The sequence below is a fragment of the Chrysochloris asiatica genome, unplaced genomic scaffold (assembly GCF_000296735.1).
Source record: "Chrysochloris asiatica unplaced genomic scaffold, ChrAsi1.0 scaffold00017, whole genome shotgun sequence".
In the NCBI taxonomy this organism is placed as follows: domain Eukaryota; kingdom Metazoa; phylum Chordata; class Mammalia; order Afrosoricida; family Chrysochloridae; genus Chrysochloris; species Chrysochloris asiatica.
This window is the reverse complement of record NW_006408535.1, coordinates 27,448,547-27,474,499: the sequence shown is the minus strand read 5'-3', so window position 1 is coordinate 27,474,499 and position 25,953 is coordinate 27,448,547. Positions and strand designations below refer to the sequence as shown.

The 25,953-nt window shown below is 41.4% G+C and overlaps 1 protein-coding gene and 1 pseudogene across 1 annotated transcript; both read right to left on the bottom strand.

Annotated features, from left to right (window-relative positions):
* Window positions 1-8,702, bottom strand: part of LOC102837763 — a 15,870-nt pseudogene extending 7,168 nt beyond the window's left edge.
* A 305-nt stretch (window positions 8,703-9,007) lies between these two features.
* LOC102837385 (granzyme H-like) lies at window positions 9,008-25,467 on the bottom strand. Its single transcript, XM_006835508.1, has 9 exons — window positions 25,413-25,467; window positions 24,220-24,364; window positions 23,757-23,892; window positions 18,086-18,108; window positions 12,342-12,457; window positions 11,072-11,216; window positions 10,487-10,622; window positions 10,027-10,284; window positions 9,008-9,184 (listed from the first exon to the last, which is right to left on the bottom strand). Exons 1-9 carry the CDS (start codon window positions 25,465-25,467, stop codon window positions 9,008-9,010), a joined length of 1,191 nt encoding a protein of 396 aa, XP_006835571.1.
* Between the last annotated feature and the right edge of the window lie 486 nt (window positions 25,468-25,953).

Genomic DNA, 25,953 nt, shown 5'->3' with positions numbered 1-25,953 from the left:
ATCTTTCTCCCGCGGAGCGGCTGGTAGTTTCGAACCACTGACCTTAAGGTTCGCAGCCCGATTCGTAACCACTACGCTACCAGAGCTCCTTGGGGATTGCATTATATGTGTAAATTTCTTTGGGCAGGATCAACATTTTCACAATGTTAAGTCTTCTTATCCAGGAGCATGGTACATGCTTTCATTTTTGTAGGTCTCTTTTGGTTTCTTATAGTAGTGTTTTGTATGTTTCTGGACATTTGCTGATATGGTCATTTATTTCTTTTTCTTGGGCATATTCAGTCGTTAGCTTTGGCCTTAATACTTAAATGAGAGTGTGTTTTGGTATTTTTTATGCTTTCTGATTGCCTCTAGGTAGATGTGATCAGGAGATGGGCTTCCCTTTTCACTCTTCTTATTGCTCCATTCAGAGTAACTGTCACAGATGTTGGCTGCCTACCTGGTATATGGCAGCTAGTATTGGTTCTTGCCTGGATTGTGGGTTTTTATAGGGCATGATTGTAGCTTGACTATCTGACCACAATCACTGTCTCTTCTTGGGTAATATAGGGAGAGAAAGAGTTCCCTAAAAGGAAAGAGGGCACCTCAAGACAAAACAGCAGCTGAAAAAAAGACAGATTGGATACTTTAGTCTATAATCACAGAAAAGAGAGAAGAGAAAAACAAAGTCTGTGTCCTAATATGAGTATGACTTTAATACCCTTTTACAGCTTCTTGCCTTAAGGCTGGCTGAGAAATTTCAAGATGTCACTGTTGGCCGGGTCATTATGATGTAACTCCGGATATAATTTTCTGCCTGTTTTGTTTTTAGCCTATGTCTTTCTCACTCCATAACCCCCATTCAGGTCTTTTTCCTAGTGATAATCAGTTCATGGCCAGCTGTGGCCATTTTGTGCTGCCTTTTGGTTTTAAGTGGAAACGGTTCCTTTAAATTTTGAGAAGATCTGTGCACATAGTAGAACCCTCTTGCCTTGATTTGAGGAGATCTGTCGCATAGTAGAACCCTCCAGGAGTGGGGGTGGGGTGTTCACTCTCTCATGCACCTCCTCTAGTCACCGGAATAGAGGTGTGCAGACAGTGAGAAACCAATGAACAGATACAAAAAAAAAAAAAGAATGTCGACATCTTTATCTCTGAGGTTCTGTCAGGTGCCAGTCTGTGGTGGTTCTGATCCTTCCCCCAGCTAGGTCTCACCCAAGACTTGGCTCTGGGACCTGCTGAGCTTGATGGAATAAAAAAACACAAGATTTCTTGCTTCTGCTCCAAATCCCACTGGCTATAAGGCTTCAAACTTTTAAAATATGTGGTTCAGAGTTCTGGAACTGTCTGTCCCCTGAACCTACTTCGTCTGGTATTCTGTGTTATTGCTGACAGAGATCCTCACTGCACTTCTACCTTATCCACCATCAAGACTTGCCTCCTATATTACTTTTTATCATATAGGATCCCAATGAGTCCAAACTGACCTGATGATCACTAAAAACGATCTTATTAATGGTCCATAGAAAACATTTGCTAAACTATCCTGATAACTCACTACAATGGAAGTGAAGGACGGTTGTTGCAAAACAGCCCAAATCCCATTCTGTTAAAAGAACAATTATGTGTGGTTCCACTTTGATGACTTAAGTTTTCATTGTTAAATTTTGTGATTATTCTATAAGGAATATTATATATCAAAATGCATAATTTTAGTCTAAACTTCGTCCCTTAGCTATCACAAACCTCGACTTTTCAGTGGGCTAAGAATTAGGTTGCTAGCCACAAGGTCAATAGATGAAACCCACCCGTGAACCTGAGTTAGAAAGATGAGGCTCCTATATAAATGCTCAGTCTTAGAAATCTTATAGGGTTTCTATGAGTTGTATCCAGTTCACTGACAGTAGATTTGTTTTTATTTAAATCCTGGTTATAGTGGTATATATGTTCATTAAGATAATATACAAAGTAGAAAATAAAAACATCATTTGACTATCATCCATATCCAGTATGATCACAATACAAGTATATGGAAAGTAATGTCCTTTTAGTCTCATTTAACTTTATAAGTTAAGGATTTTCTCCATTTTGTTAGAATCTATTAGTTAATATCACTCTCTCTCTTTTCAACTTTAAAAAATTTAGCATGCAAGTAATTTATAAAATTATTGGAAAATTGAAAACCTAATCTAAAAACTCCCAGCAATTTAAATTAACTGATTTCTTATCAATCTTTGGTAATCATCTTTAAAGCTTAGAAATATGATTTATTATGATTTTTCCTTTACAAATACAGTAAAGCCTATGAAAGTTTGAACGGTGTAAGGCAGGAACCTGTCAGAAAAGCAAAATTCAGATATTTTCCACTAGTAGCTGTAGTAGAAAAATTTTGAGTTTTGCTTTTTGTAGAAAAATGGTTTAAGACAGTATCCTGTCAACAGCAGAAAACATATAAGGTTTAGATTTTAAATTGAAAAGGAATTATGCTAAGCATAGGCTCTGAAATTTTTAATAACTAACAATATGGGTAGATATTCTTTGTCAAGATATAGTCTTCTACATCAACATTGTAATAGCTGCTGCTATTATTGTTATTATTAGATATGTGAAATTTTGAATGAAACATAAATTCCTTAATCCATAACTGATTGGTGGAATTTAAGGTTGTTTCTAATTTTTAAAAAAGTGTTTACTGTGAATTATATCATAGTTTACACGGGAAAACATTAGCTTTACATTCATCCTATAGTATATCATTTCATTGCCATGATTCAATCCCCTGAATGCATCATCAAACAACCAAAGGGTATACCCTGCAAGCCTGCCCCTCAGTCATCAGCACACAGCCCTTCTACCTCTCTAGGTCTAGAGTCTCCAGCCACTCCATCTCTCCATACTGTTGTCTCTTCCTCCATCTTTGGCATCACTGCTTCTCTGAGTTGTTTTTGTTGTTGTTAAGTACCGTGGAGTCGGTTCCAACTCATAGCGACCCTGCAAAGGGTTTCCGAGGCTGCAAATCTTTATGGGAGCAGAAAGCCTCATCTTTCTACTGAGGAACAGCTGGTAGTTTTAAACAGCTGACCTTAAAGTTAGCATCTCGATTCATAACCACTATGCTACCAGAGCTTCTTGCTTCTCTGAGTAGGGTCCCGCAATCCACTCTTCTCCTTTGATGGTCCCAGGGACTTCTGCTCCTGGATCACAAAGTCTACCACTCCCCTCCTTTTGTTGCGGGTCGGCTTGCTCCTCGGCTTGGTCTTGCCATTTGGTCTGGTCCAAGTTGTTGGCTCTGGGCCCAGCAGCTTTGAAATTTCGAGATTTCTTGCTTCTACAAATTCCTCTAACTATAAGCCTTCAAACATTTTACATAATCAACGGAGAAAAGTTTGAAGTTGTCAAGGACTTCATTCTTCTTGGATCAACTATCAACACTCACGGAAGCAGCAGTCAAGAGATCAGGCGACGTATTGCATTGGGCAAATCTGCTGCACAGGAACTTTTTAAAGTATTGAAGAGCAGAGATGTCAGCTTGAGGACTAAGGTGCGCCTGACCCAGGCCATGGTGTTTTCAATAGCCTCATATGGATGTGAAAGCTGGACAGTGAATAAGGAAGATCGTAGAAGAATTGATGCCTTTGAGTTTTGGTGTTGGAGGAAAATACCAAAAGTGCCATGGACTGCCAAAAGAACCAATAGATCTGTTTTGGAAGAAGAGCAACCAGAGTGCTCCTTGGAGGCCAGGATGGCTAAGCTTCGTCTTTCATACTTTGGACATATTGTCCGGAGAGAACAGTCGCTGGAAAAGGATGTCATGCTGGGTAAGATGGAGAGTCAGAGAAAAAGAGGAAGATCCCCAATGAGCTGTATCAGCCAGGTGGCATCATTGATGACATCAAGTGTGGCAGTGGTGGGGTTGGCCCAGGATTGGACATTGTTTTGTTCTGCTGTGCATGGGGTCGCTATGAGTCAGTTCCGACTCGATGGCACCTGACAACAACAACAACAATAGATGCGGTTCAGAGCTTTGGATCTCTCTCTTAAACCCACTTCACCTATTATTCTGTGTTCTTGCTGATGGAGATCTTTATTGCACCTCTACCCTATCTGCCATCAAGGCCTGCCTCCTGTTTGTAATTTTTGTTGTTATTGTTAGAATAAATAGTATTGTGCATGTCTAATTATCCTACAATAATTGAATTCTTGTAACAGGGTTGTTGAATCAAAAATGTGAAAATTTGCTTTCTCTGGTACACTGGGAGCAACAAGTGACAATGCAGACTTGGCCGTGTCCTAGAACCACACTGCACAAACAATCTGGAAAATGGCACTGATAACAAGGATATGAAACTCTTTGAGGGGGAGGACCCCTAATTCCTGAGGAACATATGATTTGCCAAAAAGCACAATAAGAAAATCCTGCGGAAGATGCAGGCCAACAACGCCCAGGCCAAGGATACACATGTCGAGGCCATCAAGGCTCTCATAAAGTCCAAGGAAGTGAAGTCTAAGATTCCAAAGGACGTCACCCCAAGCTCAGTTGACTGGCATACATTGCCCATCCAAAGCAGGGGAAGTATACTTGGACATGCTTTACCAAGAGTCTAAGTCTCTGCAAGCCAAATGGCAAGGCCAAAGCTCAAAGTTAGGCTGCAGCTCCAGGCACGACCTCAACTCAATCTCTGGCTCCAGGCCAGCCTTCTACAGGTGCCTGGACACCCACGAATATGGAGTAGAAGTCTTCATCTAAGGACAGATGGACTGATGTGACCCTCTGGGATGCCATTTCCACGGAGCTGATGTCCTCCTGTGGTATTTGTACAGCTAAACATTAGGCAGGAAAAATAGGTGAATAATTAGACCTTTTATTAATATTGAAAAATTTCTTTCCAGGTTATAAATATAACTGTTTTGATACCACCGTACCAGCATGAACTATTATGTTTGTGTGTGTGGTTTTTAAAATTCAGGATAATTTACGTAAAATAAACTTAACCATTTTTAATGTAATTGCTTCAAGTGTTTTATATACAGCTGTTGTTGTTGTTATTAGGTACTGTCGAGTTGGTTCTGATTCACAGCAATTCTGTGCCCAACAGAACCAACACTGCCTGGTTTTGCACCTACTGTCCAATCATTGTTATACTTGAGCCCATTGCTGCTGCCACTGTGGCAATTGATCTCGTTGGTGGTCTTCCTCTTTTATGCTGACCCTCCTCTTTACCAGGCATGATGTTCTTCTCTGGAACCACACTTCTGATAATATATTTGAATTATGAGAGACAAAATCTCGCTATCTTGGCTTCTAAGGAACATTCTAGTTGTACTTCTTCCAGCAGAGATTTGTTTGAACTCAATTGTCTCCTCCAAAACCATAACTAAAATGCATCAGTTCTGTTATCTTCCTTATTCATTGTCCAACTTTCACATGCTTATGAGGGCAAACCACAACCTTCTGTAGTGACCACATTGTTTCTGTTCCCATCTCTTCCAGGAGTTAATACATGCTGTGGATTGCAAACAATTGAAATGAAATGAAGGATACAATGTTTTGAATGCAAATCCAATGATCTGTTCTGTAAGCCTTTACTCAATTCACAATAAAAAGTTAGCAAACAAAAATGAGGGATGTTTCTCTGGAACTGAATTGTGAGAAACTGCATGGCAGAATTACTACAAAGAAGTGTGAAAAAATTATCTTTTGTACTTCTTGAAAGGAGGAGAGTTATTCTTTTAAGGGTGTGGGGAGGTAAAGAAATAAAAAAGGAGAGAAATTCTGTGTCTGGAAGAGTCAAAGTGATTTGCTTATTTTTAAACCTGTGCTTTTTATTTTTCTTAAAATAGATTATTGGGAGCATGGTGGATCCGTAGGATAAGCCCTGAACTGCAAACCACAAGGTCAGTGGATCAAACTCAGCAGGTGATCTGCAGAAGAAAGATGAGGATTTCTATTCCTGCAAAGATTTTCAGCCTTGGAAAACCTAGACAGGGTGATTACATGTCAGAACTGATGAGATAACACTTAACAGCAATAAAAAAAAAAAGGATTACAAAAACTTTCATTTTATGCATTTATACATCTTAACTAGGAGCTCTGGTAGCGGAGTGGTTATGAATCAGGCTGCGAACCGCAAGGTCAGCAGTTCGAAACTACCAGCTGCTCCGCGGGAGAAAGATGACGCATTCTGCTCCCATAAAGATTAACAGCCTCGGAAACCCTGTACAGGGTCACTATGAATCGGAACTGACTCCACAGCACGTAACAACAACAACAACAACATATTTCTTAACTACACTAAGAATTTTTGTTTGTTTGTTTGTAAGTTCAGTCTTGAGAAATTTAGGTAGTGAAACAGGGAATAAGGAAAATAAAACAGGCAAACTTCAACAACAACAAAGAATGGTTGTGAGAAGAGAAGACAGATTCACACCAATACATGTTCCCCATAAAAAATTAGGAAGATCTTGCCAGCCATTTAAGTCTGTCTTCTCCAGGAACCAATTTAGCAGTCCTCCCTTTCTGTCCTAGGTCCTGATTCCTCTGGTGGGTCTGCACAAAGGCTGCCAAGTAGGCCAGAGGCTTTTTCTCCAGGAAGGTGCGTAAGCCAAAGACCATCTCTTATCCAAGAATGCTAGGAACCTATCAAAATGTGGGTATGAGAGGACATTTAAGATTTCTTGCAGGCCTGGTGTATAGGGGTCCTGGTTTTATCTTAAGTTCTGTGGTACCTTTGATTGGATCTTTGTCTTTTATCTCCGAGAAGAGAATGAGGGCCTGTAACAATGGTTTTCACATCTGTTTTAAACCATTGAATGATTTTCTCGAAGTAAATATAATGCTTAAACTGAATATATATGTGAGTAGGGAACATTTCTATATACTATTTTTGTTTTGCTTTCTGCATTTTCCTTTTTTTGTGGTTGTCTTTTCCAATTAAGGAATGAGGCCCTTGATATATCTGAAATGCAGGAATATTTTTCCATCCATAAATCAGAAGCTATGTGACATCCAATGCTCATTCCTTGTAAAAACATCCAAGATCATTATGAAATTGTATTGTGGTGTGCTTTGTTGACAAGGTATAAAAAGCCATACCTTTTAGGGTTGACATTTACAGATGACAAGAATTACTGCATGTCTCAACTGAGCTTAGTGTTGTGTGTATTGGTAGCAGGGAGGCATTGTAGCAGGGATGGGACTTACATTCTGCTCCAGACAGTGTCCCATATTAATAGCAAGATCTCAGAGGCGATGACTGCTGTGTGTACCTGGCACATGGAGCCCATATTCAGCAAAAGTCACATACTTTATGCATGGGTCCTAAGGAGAGAACTTACATGGTTGAGAAGTCTAGGTGCTTCTAGAAATTGTGGACTTATCAGGAGCCGTGATTGCCTAAGATTAGAGGCATTCTCCATTTTCCCAGACCACTTGGACCTCTGGTTCTCGTTTAATTGTGCACAAGGAAGAACTTGCAGCAATGACTGGATAGAAGTTCCTGAAGACTCCAGTAGAATGGGTTTTTTAAAGCCAGACTCTAATGTATTCAGGCAATTATGCGAATGTTTTTTCCAGATATTGAATCTGTACAATTATGTTCAAGTCTACCGTTCCTCCGAGGTGAATTTGTTTCAGTGACACATTTTGTAAACTTCATATCTAGAAACCACAGTCAGTTCCAAATCCATAGACAGTGGTTCCTGGGTCACATACGATCATTCATCCAAACTGTAAATAGCAGTGAATGAAGAGAAATGCAAATATGTTTATTTCTATGTCTTTCTCACAGATTTAGGCCATATGGACATATATGGTGGAAGGGAGAGATGTTAGACAATTTAAATGAAAATACTCAACACAGTTTCATTTGAGTATAGATGACAGACATGGTACTTTCAGTTTAATGCCTGCCACTTAGTAGGTTTTCAAGTTGCATTTGTTGGTTGATGGGTGGCAACAATTGTGCTTTCCTTTCCTACTGCAGAGAGAAGTCCTTTTTAATTCTAAAGTCTGATAATATCAATGCTATTTCCTGGGCAGTTTAGCCTAGAGACCAGCAGTGACAAGAGGAGAAAACAGTAAGCGATTCAGGTTACCTGGTGGACAGTGGACCTTGAGCTTATAGTGGGCACTGAGCTGGATGCTGAGTTGAATGGGAGTTGCTTTGCTTCCTTCTAATTGAGCGTTGGAACCAACGGCTGTGGAGAGTGACCCTACCAGTACCACTGTCCTCACACCCTGCCCAGCACTTGTCCCTGATCAGCACTAGTCTCTCTGTGGTTCTTCTGTACCAGAGCCTGGGCTAACTTAGCACCCAAGTGCTCATACTCTGCTGGAATCCACACAGGTCTGTGGATGTTCTTGGTGACAAGATGAGGAGGGGTCCAGTTCAGATCAGTGTGATCTGGATGGGACAGCAGTTGGTGGACTCTGAGAAGTCTCAGTTGTAAGTGTAGATGGAAGAGAAAATGTATCTAGGAGTCTGGGTACTGGGCTGAGTCCTAAGTTCAGAGCAGAAATGGGCAGGAAGGAGACGAAACCCAGGAGAGAATGAAGAATCTTAACAGACTCGTCCCTCCAAAATTACCAGCTTCCCCAGCTATAGGAAGGAAATGTTCTGGTGTTGCTCTTCCCTGAGACCCATGACATACCTGCTTGGCCTCCACAGCCCAATGGGGATCTCCTTCATGCCAGCCAAGTAACACTGGTGAAGGAAGTTAGACATTCCCCCAAGCCCAGGACCAGAACTTTTTCATTTCCTAGTAAGGGTGTTCAGCCTCAGCTCTCATGAAGAGCATGCCATGGAGATACAGGACTGAGAAAGGAGGAGATGCACGACTACATTACATGGGGATTTGGGTATATGGTGGGGAGAAAACGGAAAGCAGGACACAGAAGAGAATTATGTCCCTGGCCTACTTAGCACAGAGTTGGTGAACTTGAAAGAGAGTCAATGAATAAACAAGACAGCAAGCCTTTCTTCTAAGTCAGAACACATTTATTAAGGTGCTGGACCTCCAGAGAAGATGATCAATCAAAGAGGGGCTCATCTGATTTCTTCATTTGGAGGCTCTTTATGGTATTCTTTATCCATTTCAGGAAATGTGAGATTTTGGTGAAGACTTGTGGAGGAGTGGCATCAAGTTTTCCATAGGAGACAATGCCCTGAGCCACGTTGTTACACACGAGCGGGCCTCCAGAGTCTCCCTGTGAACAGAGAGGGGAAGGACTGAGCTGGTTTTCCTCCTGGTTCTGCTGCCCTGTCAAGTTTCACACTCCAGGAGAAGGCTACCTTGTGGTGTGAATAAAGATGGTCTGTAGGCCTCTGGGCATTCTCAGCTGCCAAACTGTGAGCCTAGACATTGTTGTTGATTTACCTCATTCCAGGCTGTGTCTACCTTCTGCTCCTTGGTCCAGGAGCCTCTCTATATATGGGACTGTGAGACCTTCTGTTCCAACTGCTGCTTAGGTGAACAGAGGCAGGCAAATGTAACTAGAGGACAGCATAGAGGACTGTCCACTACTCAAAGTGACTTGCATGTCTTTAGTTGCAGCCTGATTTTCATTCCTTCATATGGAGGGAGAGCTATATTCTAGTGTTACCTGGGCTGTGGTAAACTTCATCCCCCAATAAACAAACAAAGCAAATAAACAGTTGCTGCCATGCTGATTTAGCCTCAAGGCAATCCCATGTGTTCCAGAGGAGAACTGCTCCACAGGATTTCCTTACAGGGCTCCTCTGAGTGGGCTTGAAGCATCAACTGTAGGTTGCTAGCTGAACACAAGCAGTTTACACCGCCAAACCTTTGGAATGGAGCAGAGAGTTGCCAATTCTTCCTTTTGGAAGAGGGACTTTTTCAGAGTTATAGTTGGGAGCCCAGCAGAAACCCTAGAGACTTCTCCGTTATCCTGTTTTCCTCTTCTCTTCCCAAGGGAAAACCCCCATAATCTAGTGGATGAAGGAGTCCACTTAATGGTTGGGTCTCCTGGTCCCAGATCCCCTCACATCCTTTTCACTAGAGTCAGGCTATGTAGATGCTACATCCCACCTGAAAGGTAGAAGCCTTTTTCTTCTGGTCTCCCACACATATCTCAGAGGCGCTCTTGTAATCACCGTAGCGGGACTCACACTCCTTGTCATTCTGCACAGTCAGCTTCACTTCATACAGTTTCGATGATCCTGAACTGTTGAGTGAGAGTTTACCCCAGCCGGCCACGTTGCATGTTGTCCCTGGTTTTACCTGGGTTTCTGTCTTAGGTAGCTGCAGTATGTCTACAGCATTTGTCAATTTGGCCTTTTTCTCCAACTGTTAGAGAGAGAGAAAATCCTGATCAACATCAGCCTGCTGAGTCTAGAGACTGTGACTGACTGCACCACATTCCTGCTTGTCCAAGGCCCTGCAACTAATCAGACAGTCAGGGTGGAGAGATGGAAAGGACAGGGGTCATGCTGGGAGGAGAACCTCCCTGGACCCGGGGAGCAAGATACAGCAGGGGGTTATGCCTCACCTGTAGTAGCATGATGTCATTCACAAGTGTCTTTTTATCATAGTATGGGTGGGGGATGGCTTTTCTCACACGGATGAACTGCTGTGTCTCTTCATTCTGACTGATGTCATGGACACCCAGGGTGACACTCATGAATCTGTAGAGAGAGAGAGGCGTGGGGCACGGGGAGTCATAGGAGCTGTAGCCCAGAATGTGGGAAGAGCAGATGATAGCTAGGACAGGACAGGAGTGTACCTGATGGAAATGGAGGGGGCAGGAGGGCTTGGGACTGAGCTCACTATGCCCTCTATTAGTAGCCCAGCAGGATGCTGGAGTCATTAATAACTTCCCCTGTGTTTCTCAGGGACCAGTTACCCACAAGAAAACTTGCAAGTTTGTTCGCATTTTGACCCCAAATCCATGGTCCCTGTTATAAATATGACACACTTGGTTAGTCTAGGATCTATTCAGACATCCCTCTGTAAATCTATTCAGAACTGTTCCTCTCCACAAAATTAACTGTCCTCTTTCTCACTCTGTATTTTGAGAAGTCCTTGAAGACGGTAAGGCTTCCCAGGGGAGTGTGGGCTCTGTGCTTCTCCTCACCTTACATTACAGTGAGCAGCCGTCAGAACAAAGTCTTCTTGGATCAGGAAACCACCACATCCACATTTTTTGTCTTTCCAATAACGAATACATGCCATGTAGGGATGAGAGTGGGGCCGGGCCTCCTGTCCCCCGATGATCTCCTCTGAAGAAGAAATCTAGTCTGTTTTGTGTATCAGTGAGTCCCCCACTAAGCTTCTATTTGACAACTCCAGAATTCCTATGTATTTACAAGCCTGTGATGGCCTGAGGTGTGGTTGCAGGGAATAGAGGCCTTAGCCTCCTCCTCTAGGCAAGAGAAGAACTGTCTTGAGTCTGTCATCTTACTTCTGGACAGAGTTGGAGGAGAGCATAGCTGTCTTAGGGACAGTGATTTCCCAGAGGCTGAAGAGAATTCCCCACTGTATCTCTCCTGGTTTGAAATGAATTTCTAAGACCCCTGAGAATCCTGTGATTATTTGCGATGCAACTGCTTTCAGATGGCCAGGTCATACGTTTAGGGATCTAAATGTTGTTACATCCTATTTCCTATAGTCTGACAGAGTGGGTGCCCAGGATATGTTTACTGGCTGTCTGAAGGAATAACTCCTAATTGCTGGATGAGGGTTGCTGGGGTAGTGGGATTCTGGAAAGCAGAGAACTTTGGGTCTGCCAGTGATTAAGACCTGTGTTTGAAAAGAAGAAAGTTAGTGAGGCATGAGAAGCAAATGCAGCATTGGAGAAATGGACTGAGGTGTCTTGGGGTAAAGTAAAGGTAAACAGTATTGAAAGGACAGTGGGTCCATCAGTCCCAGGGTCAGCTGAGCTGTGTGCTTCTCTTCCAGGCTGATGGGTGAATGAAAGGAGGACTTGTCTCACCCCAGACACAGAAGCCAGGTTAACTTTACCATGTGCTGGGACATTTGATTTTTTTCTCCTTTCTTGTTCCCTACTCATGGCATTGTACTTCTAGGAAAATTCCACTTTCTAGATGAAAATTGTACAACACAGGGAAGGAATGGTACCCTTGAATCATCTTAGGAACAGATATTCCTGCTTGTCCTGCAGATAGCTTATCGAGACTTATACTAGGGGCCCGGGGTGGGACAGGAGTAAGGAAGAACTTGGCAGTTCAAGCTCACTAGCTGCTCCTAGAAAACCCTAGAAAGGGTAGCTATGGGTCGGAACCGACTTAACGGCACTTAACAATATACAGACCGGAGTGTGCAGAAGGAGATCAGTGCCTGCTGTGGCATGGGGTGAGGCCTAGAGGGTGGGGTCAGTCACTCACCTGTCTCTGCCCTAGGAACCAGAACACAGGCTAAGAGGAGCAGGAGGAGCTGCATCTTCACAGGCAGATTGTCCTGGTCGGAGTTGCTGGGGCTTCCTCCAGCCTTGCTTTTATCCCTCAGGAAAGGAAGCGGGTGGAGGTGGTCTCAGTGGTCTCGTGGTCCCCTCTGGTTTTGTGGTGTTTCATCATAAAAGGCTTTCTACAAAAGATGGCCTTCACCCCCACCACAAACCTATCTACTAATGTTTTTTGGATTCTTTGTTGGATAATGAAGGGGCCACCATATCAGTCATCACAGTTGATGACTCAGAGCAGGGACTGAGGGTAGAAGATGAGGACTGTAGATTGTAGCATTACTCAATAGAAATACTAGAGTCTCAGAAACCAGTGTCCCCAATGACAGAACCAACAATGGTTTCATTTCAACATTCGTGAGTCCATCAGGGTAATTGTCTTTGCAGATGCATGTTTAGATTGTTTTTTTGTGCCAGGACCAAACATATTGGAGATGTGTCTTCTTTCCTTAGGGAGCTAATTAATTATCTGGGGAAGAGACAGAAATATCAGTGACCAGAGCACAGTGTGGTGAAGGTTATGGATGAGGGACACATGAGGCAATTAGGAGGGAGGCCTATATTCTAAACCCATATCAGAAACTCATTCATCTACATAGCTCCTTTTATAGAGATTTTTTTAAAAAAAGACATCCTTTAAAAAAAAATCAAATGCATAGAGTGAAAGAGACATCCTTTCCCAATGTTTTTAACGAAATCTTGCCTTGTGTTTTATTGACCTAGGTTAAGGAATCACTGTGACCCAAATAGTTGAATCCACTAATTGACTTGAGACTTTGGGTAGGCTGGGATGGGTCACATTTGAGTCCATGAACTTAAATCAGAAAGGGCTGCTTCACACAGGGAATCAGGGAAGGTCAACTTAGTAAATTGCTTATATCATGGGAAGTGAGAAAATGTGCCTGGCATCTCTGTACCAATAATTGCCCTTTTATTGTTCTCTGTCCTCTGTCCAGAGATCCAGACTTCTGAAGTAACAGACCGCACTGTTACATTGCTCTCTAACATATGGGATCCCCATGAGTTGTACTTGGCTTGATGACCATTAAAAATAAGCTTATTAAAGGTCCATAGAAAACATTTGTTAGATTATCCTTATTATTTCACTACAATGTAAGTGAAGGATTGTTTTTGCAAAACAGAGCAAATCATATTATGTTAAAATAAAAACTATGTGTCATTCCACTTTGATAACGTGTTTTAATTTTTATATTTGGTGATTTTTCTATAAGCAATATCACATATCTAAATGCATAATTTCAGTCTAAACTTCCTCTTTTATTTATCAACCACGTATACTCTTTATAACTGACTTTTCCTTGTGTTTTTTTAAATTAAAAAGTTAAAATTACTTTTCTGATTATAAGAATTTGTGGGCTAAGAATTAGTCTGTTAGCCACAAGGTCATTGTTCAGACTCACTGGCCAAGTTGAGTTAGAAAGATGAGGCTCCCATACATATTTGCAGACTCAGAAATCTTATAGGGTCTCTGTTATTTGGAATCAAATCAAAGACAGTGGCTTTTTTGTTTGTTTGTTTTGTTTTTAAATTCTGATTATAGTGATAATATATGTTCATTAAGAAATGTACAAAGTAGAAAATAAAAACATCATTCATTTCATTATTCCCCATACATCGTATGCTCACAATACAAGTATATGGAAAGTAATGTCCTTTTATAATCTCATTTAATAACTGGAAGTTAAGGATTTACCTCATGGTCTTAGAATCTATTGGTTAATATCACTCTTTCTCTTTTCAACTTGTAAAAAAGTTTGCATGCAAGTAATTTATAAAATTATTAGAAATTTCAAAACCTAATCTAAATAGAAAACAATTTAAATGACCTGATGTATTATCAGATTTTGAAAATTATCTTCAATACTTTGAAATATGATTTGTTAAAATTTTTGTCCTTATAAATGCAGTAAAACCTATGAAAGCTGGACCTGTGTAAGGCAGAAACCCATCAGAAAAAGAAAGCTCAAATATTTTCCAATAGTGGAAAATATTTGAGTTTGGTTTTCTGTAGAGAAAAGGTAAAACAGTAAGTACCCTGTCATCTGCATAAAATATCTGAGGCTGAGATTTTAAATTAAAAAGGGATTATGCTGAGCATAAGGCTCTGAAATATTTCATACTTAACAATATGAATATGCAGCCTTCTCTGTAAGGACATATTCATCTACATCATCACTGTAATAGCTGCTGCTATTATTATTAATAAGGAGCTCTGGTAGCGTAGTGGTTACGAATCGGGCTGTGAACAGCAAGGTCAGCAGTAGGAAACTACCAGCTGTTCCGCGGGAGAAAGGTGAGGCATTCTGCTCCCGTAAAGATTTACAGCCTCAGAAACCCTGTGTAGTGTCGCTATGAGTTGGAACCGACTCCACGACACATAACAACAACAACAACATTATTATTATTAGACATGTGAAGTTTTACATTAAAACATACCTTCCTTTATGTATCACACATTAGTGGAACTCAAAGTTGTTTGTAATTTTTGTTGTTGTTATTAGTATAAATAGTATTGTGAATGTCTAATTGTCCTACAGTAAATTAAATTTTTGGAACAGGGTTGTTGAATCAAAACTGTGAAAATGTTCTCTTTCTGGTTCACTGACTAGGAGCAACTGGAATGGGCCTACTTGGCCATGTCCTAGAACCACGCCATTCAAAACTAATCTGGAAAATGGCACAGAAATGGCATCATGAAACCCCAATCACAAGGATATGAAACTCTTTGAGGAGGTGGACCCCAAATTCCTGAGGAGCATGTGCTTTGCCAAGAAGCCCAGAAAGAAAGGTCCGAAGAAGATGCAGGCCAACAACGCCAAGGCCATGGATGCACGTGACGAGGCCATCAAAGCTCTCTTTTTTCCCCAAAGGGCATCAACCCCAAGTTCAGCCAAGTGGCTTTCATTGCCCATTCAAAGCAGGAGAAGCATGCTCAGGCATGCATTGCCAATGGTCTGGTGCTCTGCCAGCCAAATGCCAAAGCCAAGGCTCAAAGTCAGGCTGAAGCTCCAGGCAAGGCCCCTACTGAACTTCCAACCAAGGCCTCAACTCAGGCTCTGGCTCCAGGTCAACTTCATAAACGTGCCCAGGCTCCCACACAGATGGAGTAGAAGAAATCGTCATCTGAGGACAGAGGGTCTCATGTGGCCCTCTGGGGTCAATCTACATGGAGCTGAGGTCCTCCTGTATTATTTGTACAGATAAACCTGAGTTACGAAGAAAAGGTGAAAACAATTAACCTTTTATTCATATTGAAAAATTTCTCTCCAGGGTATAAATATAGCTGTTTTGATACCACCACAACAACATGGAACATTATTTTTTTGTGTGAGTGGTTTTAAAATTTCAGGATAATTTACATACAATACAACTCACCATTTTTAATGTAATTTTTTCAAGTTTTTTATATGGAGTTGTTTTTAGGTGCTGTTGAGTTTGTTCCCACTCATATAACACAACAGAACAAAACACTACTGCATCACATAGCGTCCACTGCTGAATCATTATTACACTTGAATCCATTGCTACTGCCTCTGCCCCAATCAATCTTATTAGGGGACCTTCTCTTTTTGTGAACCCTCTACCTTAGCAAGTATGATATCCTTCACCAGGGACCACTCCTTCTGTTTGTTGTTGTTAAATGATGTCAAATCGGTGCTGACTCATTGCAACCCGGTATATGGTTTCCAAAGAGTTACTGGTGGGTTTGAACCCTAACCTTGCAGTTCAAACCGACTTTACAATCCTGTGTTTATCTGACATCCTATATCAGTACACCCCCTTCTGATAATATGTCTGAAATCTGATACACCAAATCTCTCATATCCTGGCTTCTAAGGACCTTCTGACTGTACTTTGTCCAACAGAGTTTTGTTTGCTCTCAATATTCTCTGCCAACACCTTAATTCAAAAGCATTAATTCGTCTATGGTCTTCCTGATTCATTGTCCAACTTTCACACACTTATGAGGCTACTGAAAATACATGGCTTGGATCAGGCACACCTTAGTTCTCACAGTGACATCATTATTCTGCAGCACTTAAAGGTCTTGTGCAGCAAATTCACCTAGTTCACTATGTCATTTGATTTTGTGACTGCTGCTTCCATGAGTTTTGATAGTGGATCCAAGCAAAATGAAGTCTTTGACAATTTCAATGTTTTCTCCATTTATCATGATGTTATTTATCGATTCATTTGTGAGGATATTTGTTTTATTATTTTGAAGTGCAATCCATACTGAAGGCAATTATCTTTGATCTTCATCAGCAAGTATTTAAAATCTTTTTAGCTTTCAGCAAGCAAGGTTGTATCATATGCACATTGCAGGTTTTTGATGAATCTTCCTCCAATTCTGATGCCATGTTCTTTTTCATATAATCTACTTTCTCAGATAATTTGCTCAGCATACAGATTAAATAAATTTGGTGAACGAATACAATTCTGGCACACACCTTTCTTGATTACAAACCATTCAGTATATGCCCTTGTTCTGTTCGAGCAACTGTCTCTTCGTATATGTTCCCCTTGAGTACAATTACATACTCTGGAATAGCCATTTTTTGCAATGTTATCTATAGCTTGTTATGATCCACATAGTCAAAAATGGTTGTGTAGTCAATATAACACCAGTAAACACCTTTCTGGTATGTTCTGCTTTCAGCAAGACCTACCTAATGATAGCAATGCTATCCCTCATTCCATGTCTTTGTCTGAATCTGGTATGAACCTCTGGCAGTTCCCTTTCAATGTACTGTTACAGATGTTTTGAATGATCTTTAAGAAAATTTTACTTGCATGTGATATTAATGCTATTGACTGTGGATTTCCTCATTCCAATGGGTCACTTCTCTTTGGGACAGCTAGAAATATGGATGTCTTCCATTCAGTTGGCCTGGGATCTGTCTTCCAAATTTCTTGGCATAAATGAGTGAGTGCCTCCAGTGTGTCTTTTTAATTATTGTCAGTCTGATAGACAATAATGTTTCATTCTGTTGTAAATTGAATTTACTTGTAAACAAGATGCTTAACATATCTAATTTTTATTGTTGTGGTTGTTATGTTCCATGGAGTTGATTCCATCTGACTTTAGTAATGATATCCCTAATCCATGTCTTCTTCTGGATCCAGCTTGCTTTTCTGGTAGATCCCTGACAATGTTCTGCTGCATCCGTTTCTATTGTTGTTGTTATGTGCCGTGGAGTCGGTTCCGACTCATAGCGACTCTACACAGGGTTTCTGAGGCTGTAAATCTTTACGGGAGCAGACCGCCTCATCTTTCTCCTTCTAGAACCGCTGTTAGCCATATATATTTTGAATACTTTGTTTTATTTCTTGTTGTTGAAAAAATATGCAGCAGAATATACACCTATTCAATAATTCTGTATGTTTAGTTCAATGACATTGGTTCTATTCATCAAGCTTCACAGCCATTGCATCTTTATTTTCTGAATTTCTCTTCTCTCCTTAATATAAACTCACAACTCTCTCATTTCCTATCTAATCTCACTAATGCCAATTTCATCCTTTATAGGTGGATTTTTTTCCCAAAGAGTACAGCACTCAAGGCACACATTCTTTACTAAGTTAGCTAAACAATTGTTTGATATAAGGAAGATTCAGGGATATGTTTGTTTTAAGATTGCTCAGGGCAAAACTTTTATGGACTCATCCAGCTTCATTGGCTTCAGAAAATCTGGATTCCATGAAAACTTGAAACTTTCTTCTTGAACCATATTTTTAAAATATATTTAAAATTCCTATTTGTTTGTTAGCTCTTTTTTCTACATTACTAGTTGGCTGCTGTTGAGTTGGTTCTGACTTATGACAACGACTTTTTTTCAGAGTAGCACCCAGCTCTACACAGTTCTAAATGGCTGATTATTTTGGAAGTAGATAGCCAGGCCTTTCTTCCAAGGCACCTCTGAGTGGACTGAAGTGCTAAAATTTTGCTTAGTATTCAATGTGTTAATCATTTGCACTAGCCAGGGACTCCTATTTTTCTGTGAAATTCCTAAAACTCTTCTAACTGTATGCATAGTTCTCCATTTTGTAGATGTACTATGGTTTGTTTCTAGGTTTTTTTCAATTTTTGACAATTACAAATAATGCTGTGGTAAGCAACATTATGCATAAGAGATTTTTTTTCCTTTCTAGGCCCAGGATCGAACATTGTTTCGTTCTGCTGTGCATGGAGTCGCTATGAGTCGGTTCCGACTCGATGGCACCTGACAACAACAACATATATATTCTGGTTCTATCACAGGTTAACTTTGTTATTACAATTGTAAAAACATCACAATAAAATAATTTATCAATATCCATGGCTATAAGAAGTCCTTGTGTGGCACTGGAGAATAAACACTGGACAGGGTCTCTAACAGTCAGAATTGACTCGATGGCATTTAACAATGATAACAATGTCATTATTAAGAAGCCCTGGTAGCAATGTGGGTTATACAATGGTTTGTTAATGACAAGATCAGCAGTTCAAATCCACCAGCTGCTTTGCAGGAGATAGAGGACGCTTTCTGCTTTGGTAAAGATTTATAGCCTCAGAATCTGTATACAGGGTTGCTGTGAGTCAGAGCAGACTAAAGGGCAGAACACCACCACCATGTAGTAATATTTTCTCAATTCCGTAAACTTAACGTTTGTATCCAGGGTCACATGGAGCCACCTGATTTTCAAGTACTGGTAATTTATGCAAAAGAACCAAGCACTTGAGTTTCCAAAGCTTACTTGGAGGGGATTCACTTAATATATGCCTTAGGCTGTTTGCACAAGGAAGACAAAGGGCTGGTCCAACATCACTCAGCTCCAATTGTAGGTGAGGAAGCATTAGATTGCAGCGGTGTGATTCCAGACATTGTACTATTACTGAGGACTCTACAAATGTCTCTATGTAATTCATGGGATCTGGTGTGTGTGTGTGTGTATGGGGCGGGGGAAGCGGGAATTAAGCATGTGCTGAAAAATAACTTTCTGTCTGTATCGGTGATATACGACTCTGGTTCTCTTAGAAGACAAAAGTATCTCAGTGGCTAACATACCATGATGAAAGTGCTCATACAAATCACACATTTTCTTTTCCTTTCAATTCTATTCTCCTGATGTCTTTTCCCAGCATGTAGGAGCTATCAGGCCTGACCCATGAGGGCAGGCAATCCCCTTGGACCTTAGATTCTGACTGGACTCCATCTAGTTCCTCTTGGATGTGGGCAGGGATGTTCTATGTAAGTATTCATATGAGGGATGGATGCAGCACAAGGACTTGAGTTTTCTGCATTCATACAGGACATCTGAGTCTGCTCGTCTAAGTCAATTTCCATGAACTTGATTCCCAAAACATTTCATATCCATAGGGCCTGCAGGTCAGACCTTAACCTTCTGCAGTGACCAGATTCTTTCTCTTCCCATCTCGGTGAGTAGCTAATACATGGTGTGGATTGCAATCTACTGAAATGAAATGAAGTGTATGATTTGTTAAATGTAAAACTGATGATCTGTTCTAAACTTTACTCAATTTACAATAAAAAGTTAAAAAATCAATATGGACAATGTTTCTCTAGAATTGAACTGATGGAAACCACATGGTAGAATTAGGACAAAGGTGTGTGAAAATTCTCTCTTTTCTGCTTCTTGAAAGAGAAGAGTCATTCATTTAACAGTTTAGGGAGGTAAAAAAAGACAAGAAAATTTTTGTCTAGAAGAGTAAAAGTGATTTGCTTATTTTTAAGTTGTGCTGTCTATGTTTCTTAAAACAGATTATTGACAACTCAGTGGATCCATTGGATAAACACTGAACTCCAAACCACAAAGTTGGCGATGTGAGGTCACCAGCTGACCTGCAGAAGAAAGATGAGGCTTTCTGCTCCTGCAAAGATTTACAGCCTTGGAAACCCTATAGAGGGTCTTACGTGTCAGAATTGACTAGACAGCACTTAAAAGCAATTTAAAAAATTGATTATAAGAACTTCTATTTTGTGCATTTGTGTATCTTTCCCTACAGCAAGAATCTTTGTTTGCATTTTAGTTCCGTCTTCAGAAATTTAGGTAGTTAGACAGGAATAAAAATAAATATATCAGGTAAACTTAAAAAAGAAAAAAAAGAATGGTGTTCACCCACCAAATTAAGAAGATCTTTCCATACATTTTTAGTCTATCTTCTCCAACAGCCAATTTACTAGTCCTCCCTGTCTATCCTAGGACCTGACTTTTTTTGTGGGTCTGCAAGGAGTCCCAAGGCTTTCTGTCCAGGAAGGTGTCCGAGCAGAAGACCATCTCTTATCCAGGGATGGCAGGAACTGATCATAAGGAGGGTGTGAGTATACATTTAAGATTTTTGCTGTCCTGGTGGTCACATGGTCTGGTTTTGTCTTAACTTCTGTGGTGTCATTGATTGGAACTTTGTTTCTTTATCTCTCAAAAGAGAATTTGGTTTTCTAATTTGTTACAATGGTTTTCCAATTTGTTTTAAAATAAAGAACATTTTCTTCAAAGTAAATCTACTTAAATTGAATATATGTTAGTAGGTAACATTTCTAAATACTATTTTTGTTTTACTTTCTGTATTTATCTCTTTTTGTGGTTGTCTTTTCCAATTAAAGAACCAGATCCTTGTTATACCTGAAATGCAGGAATGTTTTTCCATCCCCTAATTAGAAGCTTTGTGACGTCCACTGCTCTTTTGTTGTATAAATGCTCAAGGTCATTAGGTAATTGTATTGCAGTGTGCTTGTGGACAAGGTGTGAGAAGGCATACATTTTAGAGTTACACAATTCCAGAGAAAAGTAACTACTCCATGTCACAAATGAACATAGTGTTGTGTGTATTGGTAGCAGGAAGGCATTATTGCAAGGATGGGACTTACATTCAACTCCCAGACAGTGTCCCATATTGATGACAAGATCTCAGAGGAGATGACTGCTGGGTGTACCTGGCTCATGGAGCCCGTATTCAGCAAAAGTCACATACTGTATGTTTACTCTTAAGGTAAGAACTTCCAATGTTGAGGAGTCAAGGTGTTTTTAGAAACTTTGGACATATCAGTAGCCATGATGACCTAAGTTAGATGAATTCTCCATCTTTTCAGACCACATGGACCTCGAATTCTAGTTTGGTTCGACCAAGGCAAGAACTTACAATAATAACTGGAATTATGCTCCTGGTCAGTCAATATGATGGGTGTTCAAAGCCAGACTCAGGTCATCAGGCAATTATATAAATGTTTTTTCCCGAAATTGAATCTGTACAATTACTTCAAGCCTCCTCTCTCTTCTAGGTGAAGTTGCTTCAGTGAACACATTTGAAATTTTCATATCTGGAAACCACAGTCATTTCCACATCTTTAGATTGTTTTTCTTGGGCCACATATGATCATTCATGCAAGTTATAACCAGCAGTGAAAAATAAAATGCAAATATTTTTATTCCTCTGTTTCCCATATAGAACTAGGCCATGGGAACAGATCTGGTGGAAGAGAAAGACAATTTCAATGAGAATACTTAGCACAGTTTCATTTGGGTGCAGATGTTAGACTAATTACATTCATTTTAATGCCTGCCACTTAGTAGAGGGCCAGAGACGGTTGTTTTATCTCTAGAGGGTGTTGAACTTCAGCTCTGGAAGCAGGCCATAGGGATACAGGAATGAGTACGAAGGAGACACATGATTACTTTGCATGGTGATTTGGGAATGTGGTAGGGATAAAAAAGACAGAAGGACACAGAGTAGAAATATGTTTTCAGCCTACTGAACCAAGTGTTGGTGAACTTGAAAGAAAATCAATGAATAAACAAGACAGCCAACATTTTCTTTCATTCAGGACACATTTATTAAGGTGCTGGACCTCTGGAAAAGATGATCAATCACAGGGAGACTCAGTATGAATTCCTCTTTTGGAGGCTCTTTATGGTCGTCTTTATCCATTTCAGGAAACTTGAGGTTTTGGTGTAGACCCCTGGAGGAGTCCCATTTTTGTTTCCATAGGAGACAATGCCCTGAGCCACGTTGTCACACACGAGCGGACCTCCAGAGTCTCCCTGTGAACAGAGAGGGGAAGGACTGAGCTGGTTCTCCTCCTGTTTCTGCTGCCCTGTCAAGTTTCACACTCCAGGAGAAGGCCACCTTGTATGGTGTGAAACATAGGGTCTATGAGCCTCTGGGCATTCTCAGATGCTAAACTTTGAGCCTAGACATTGTTGATGATTCACCTCACCATAGGCTGTGTCTACCTTCTCCTCCTAGATCAGGATCCTCTCCTTATAAAGAACTGTGGGACTTTTGGTTCTCAGCTTAAGTAAACAGAGGCAGGTGAGCACAACTAAATCTAGCATAGAGCACCGTCCACTAACAAAGTGGCTGCTATCTTTTGAGTTGCTGCCTGTTTTTAATCCCTTCATATGGAGGGAGAGCTATTTTCTAGTGTATTTGTTCTGAGGTTGGGCAAGCTCCCTGCACCCCAAAACAAACAAAACAAAAACCGGTTGCTGTCATGTCGATTTTGCTTCCTGGCAATCCCCTGTGTTACAGAGTAGAACTGCTCCGCAGGGTTTTATTTACAGGACACCTCTGAGTGGGCTGGAAGAACCAACTTTAGGGTTAGTAGTTGAACACAAACAGTTTGCACCATCCAAGGACCTTTGGAATGGGGCAGAGAGTTACCAGTCCTTCCTTTTGGAAGAGGGCCTTTTTCAGAGTCACTTTTGGGAGACTAGCTGAATCTCTAGTAACTTCTCAACCTCTTCTCTTCTCAAGGAAAAAAGGTTACAAGCTCCTGGATGAAGCAGTCCCCTCAATGATTGGGTATGTTGGTCCCAGATCTATCCCTCACATCCTTCTCACTAGAGCCAGGCTATGTAGATACTACATCCCACCTTGAAGGAAGTTGCCTTTTTCTTCGGGTCACCCGCACATATCTGAGAGGTGCTGTTGTAAGAGATGGGGTGGCGGGACTCACACTCCAGGTCCGCCTGTATAGTCAGGGTCACCTCTTGCAGTTTGGATGTTGAACTCACTCTTGAGATCTTTCCCCAGCCGGCCACACTGCATGTCTTCCCTGGCTTTACCTTGGTGTTCTCCTCAGGTAGCTGGAGTATGCCTACAGCTTTTGTCAATTTGGCCTTTTTCTCCAACTGATAGGAAGAGACAAAAAAGTCTTGGTCAGCAACAGGCTGCTGAGTCTAGAGACCCTGACTGACTGCACCGTATTCCAGCTCATCCAAGGCTCTACAACTAACCAGGCAGCCAGTGTGGAAAGATGGAAAGGACAAGGGTCATGGTGGGAGAAGAAACTCGCAGGACCTGGGAAGCAAGCCTCACCTGTAGGAGCATGATGTCATTGGATATTACAGTCTCATTATAGTCTGGGTGAGGGATGGCTCTTCTCACAGGAATGAACTGCTGGGTCTCTTCATACACTCTGATGTCATGGGCACCCAAGGTGACATTCATGAAGCTGTAGAGAGAAAGAGAGAGGAGTGGGGCAGGGGGAGTCACAGGAGCTGTAACCCAGAAGCTGGGAACTTCAGAAGTGTTTCTCAGATATCAGGTACCTCCAAGGAAACTTGCAAGTTTGTTTGCATTTTGACCCCAGTTGCATGCTCTTTGTTCTCAATATGGCGCAGCTGGTCAGTCTTGGTTCTATTTCTTCAGCAATCCCTCTGGCACAGACCTGGTCCTCTCCTCACAAAATTAGCTGCCCTCTTTCCCACTCTGTACTATGAGGAGCCCTTGGAGAAGGTCTGGCTTCCCTGAGGAGTGTGGGCTCTGTGCTGCTCCTCACCTTCCATAGCAGTGGGCAGCTGTCAGCACAAAGTCTTCTTGGATCAGGAAACCACCGCATGCCATATTGTTCTGTTTCAAGAACTGAATATATGCCATGTAGGGACGAGAGTGGGGCTGGGCTTCATGTCCCCCGATGATCTCCCCTGAAGAAGAACTCTGGTCTGCTGTGTGTAACACTGAGTTCCTTAGCAAACATCTGCTTACCTACCACCTGCAGAATTCTTATGCATTCACAAGCTTAGGATGGCCTGATGTGGGGTGGCTAGGGTTAGAGGCCCTAACTTTCTCCTCTAACAAAGAAAGAACAGTCTTTGGTCTGTCATCTCTCTTCTGCACGTAGTTGGAGGTGAGCATAGATGTCTAAGGGACTGTGAAGTCCCAGAGGCTCCAGAAAATCCCCCTCTTTATTTCTTGATTTGAAATGAATTTCTAAGACCCATCAGAGTCCTGTGATATCTGTGATGGTACTATTTTTAAATGTCCCAGATGTGCGATTAGGGATCTAAATGGTATTAGACCCTATTTCCTTCAGGTTGACAGAGTGGGTGCCCAGGATATTTTCACTGACTGCCTGAAGGAATAGCTATCAATTACTGGATGAGGGTTGCTGGGGTAATGGGATTCTGGAAAGCAGAGAAGTTGTGTCTGCAAAAGATAGGGACCTATGCTTAAAAAGAAGGAAGTTGCTGAGACATAAGAGGAAATATACAGCACTGTAGAAATGGACTGAAGGGTCTTGGGACAAAGAAAATGTAAACAGTGTTAAAGGGACAGTGGTTTACACCAGTCCCAAGGTCAGCCGAGTTGTGTGCTTCTCCTCCAAGCAGATGGGTGAATGAAAGGAGGACTAGTCTCAACGTTGTCACAGAAGCCCGGCTCTCTTTACCTTCTGCAGAGACATTTGAGCTTTTCTTCTTTCTTGTTCCCTACTCATTGCCTTGCACTTTTACAAAATTTCCACTTTACAGAATAAAATTGTAGAACCTGGGGAAGGAATATTACCCCTGACTCATTTTAAGAACAGATATTCCTGCTTGTTCCACAGATAACTTATCCAAAATTATACTGGGGCCAAGAGTGGGAGTGGAGGTACTAAGAAGCTTCCTAGTAGATAGATGGACCAGGAATGTACAGAGGGAGATCAGTGCCTCCAATGACATGGGGTAAGGCCTGGAGGGTGGGGTCACTCACCTGTCTCTGTCCTTGGTACCAGAACGCAGGCTAAGAGGAGCAGGAGGAGCTGCATCTTCACAGGCCAACTGTCCAGGTCGGAGTTGCTGGGGTTTCCTCCTGGCTTGCTTTTATTCCCCAGGAGCCGAAGACTGCGGAGGTCGGCTCAGTGTTCTCATGTTCCCCTCTGGTTTTGTGGTGTTTCATCATAAAAGACTTTCTACAAATGATGCCCTTCACTTCAAACCTGCCACACCTGCTGATGTTTTTTGAGTGATTTGTGGGAGATTCAAGCAGACACCACATCAATATCCACAGCCGATGATTCAGAGCAGAGACCAAGGGCTGAAGATGGGAACTGTAGGTTATAGACTTACCCAGTAGAATACTAGAGTCTCTGAAACCAGAGTCCCTAGTGACAGAACCACCAATGGTGTCATTTCAGTGTTGCTGAGTTCATCAGGGTAATTTTCTTAACAGATATGCATTTAGGCCCTTTTCTGTGTCATGACTGAGCATGTGTGGGATGTGTCTCCTTTACTTAGGGTGTTAACTGTCTAGT

Excerpts from the sequence above, each read along its gene's own strand:
- LOC102837385 (XM_006835508.1), bottom strand. The coding sequence starts at position 25,467 with ATGCAGCTCCTCCTGCTCCTCTTAGCCTGCGTTCTGGTACCAAGGACA. Across the intron at positions 11,217-12,341 it reads GGTTCCTAGGGCAGAGACAG|AGGAGATCATCGGGGGACAG; the intron begins GTGAGTGACTGA and ends TTTCTTCTTCAG. Across the intron at positions 10,285-10,486 it reads ATGACATCATGCTACTACAG|TTGGAGAAAAAGGCCAAATT; the intron begins GTGAGGCATAAC and ends TCTCTCTAACAG.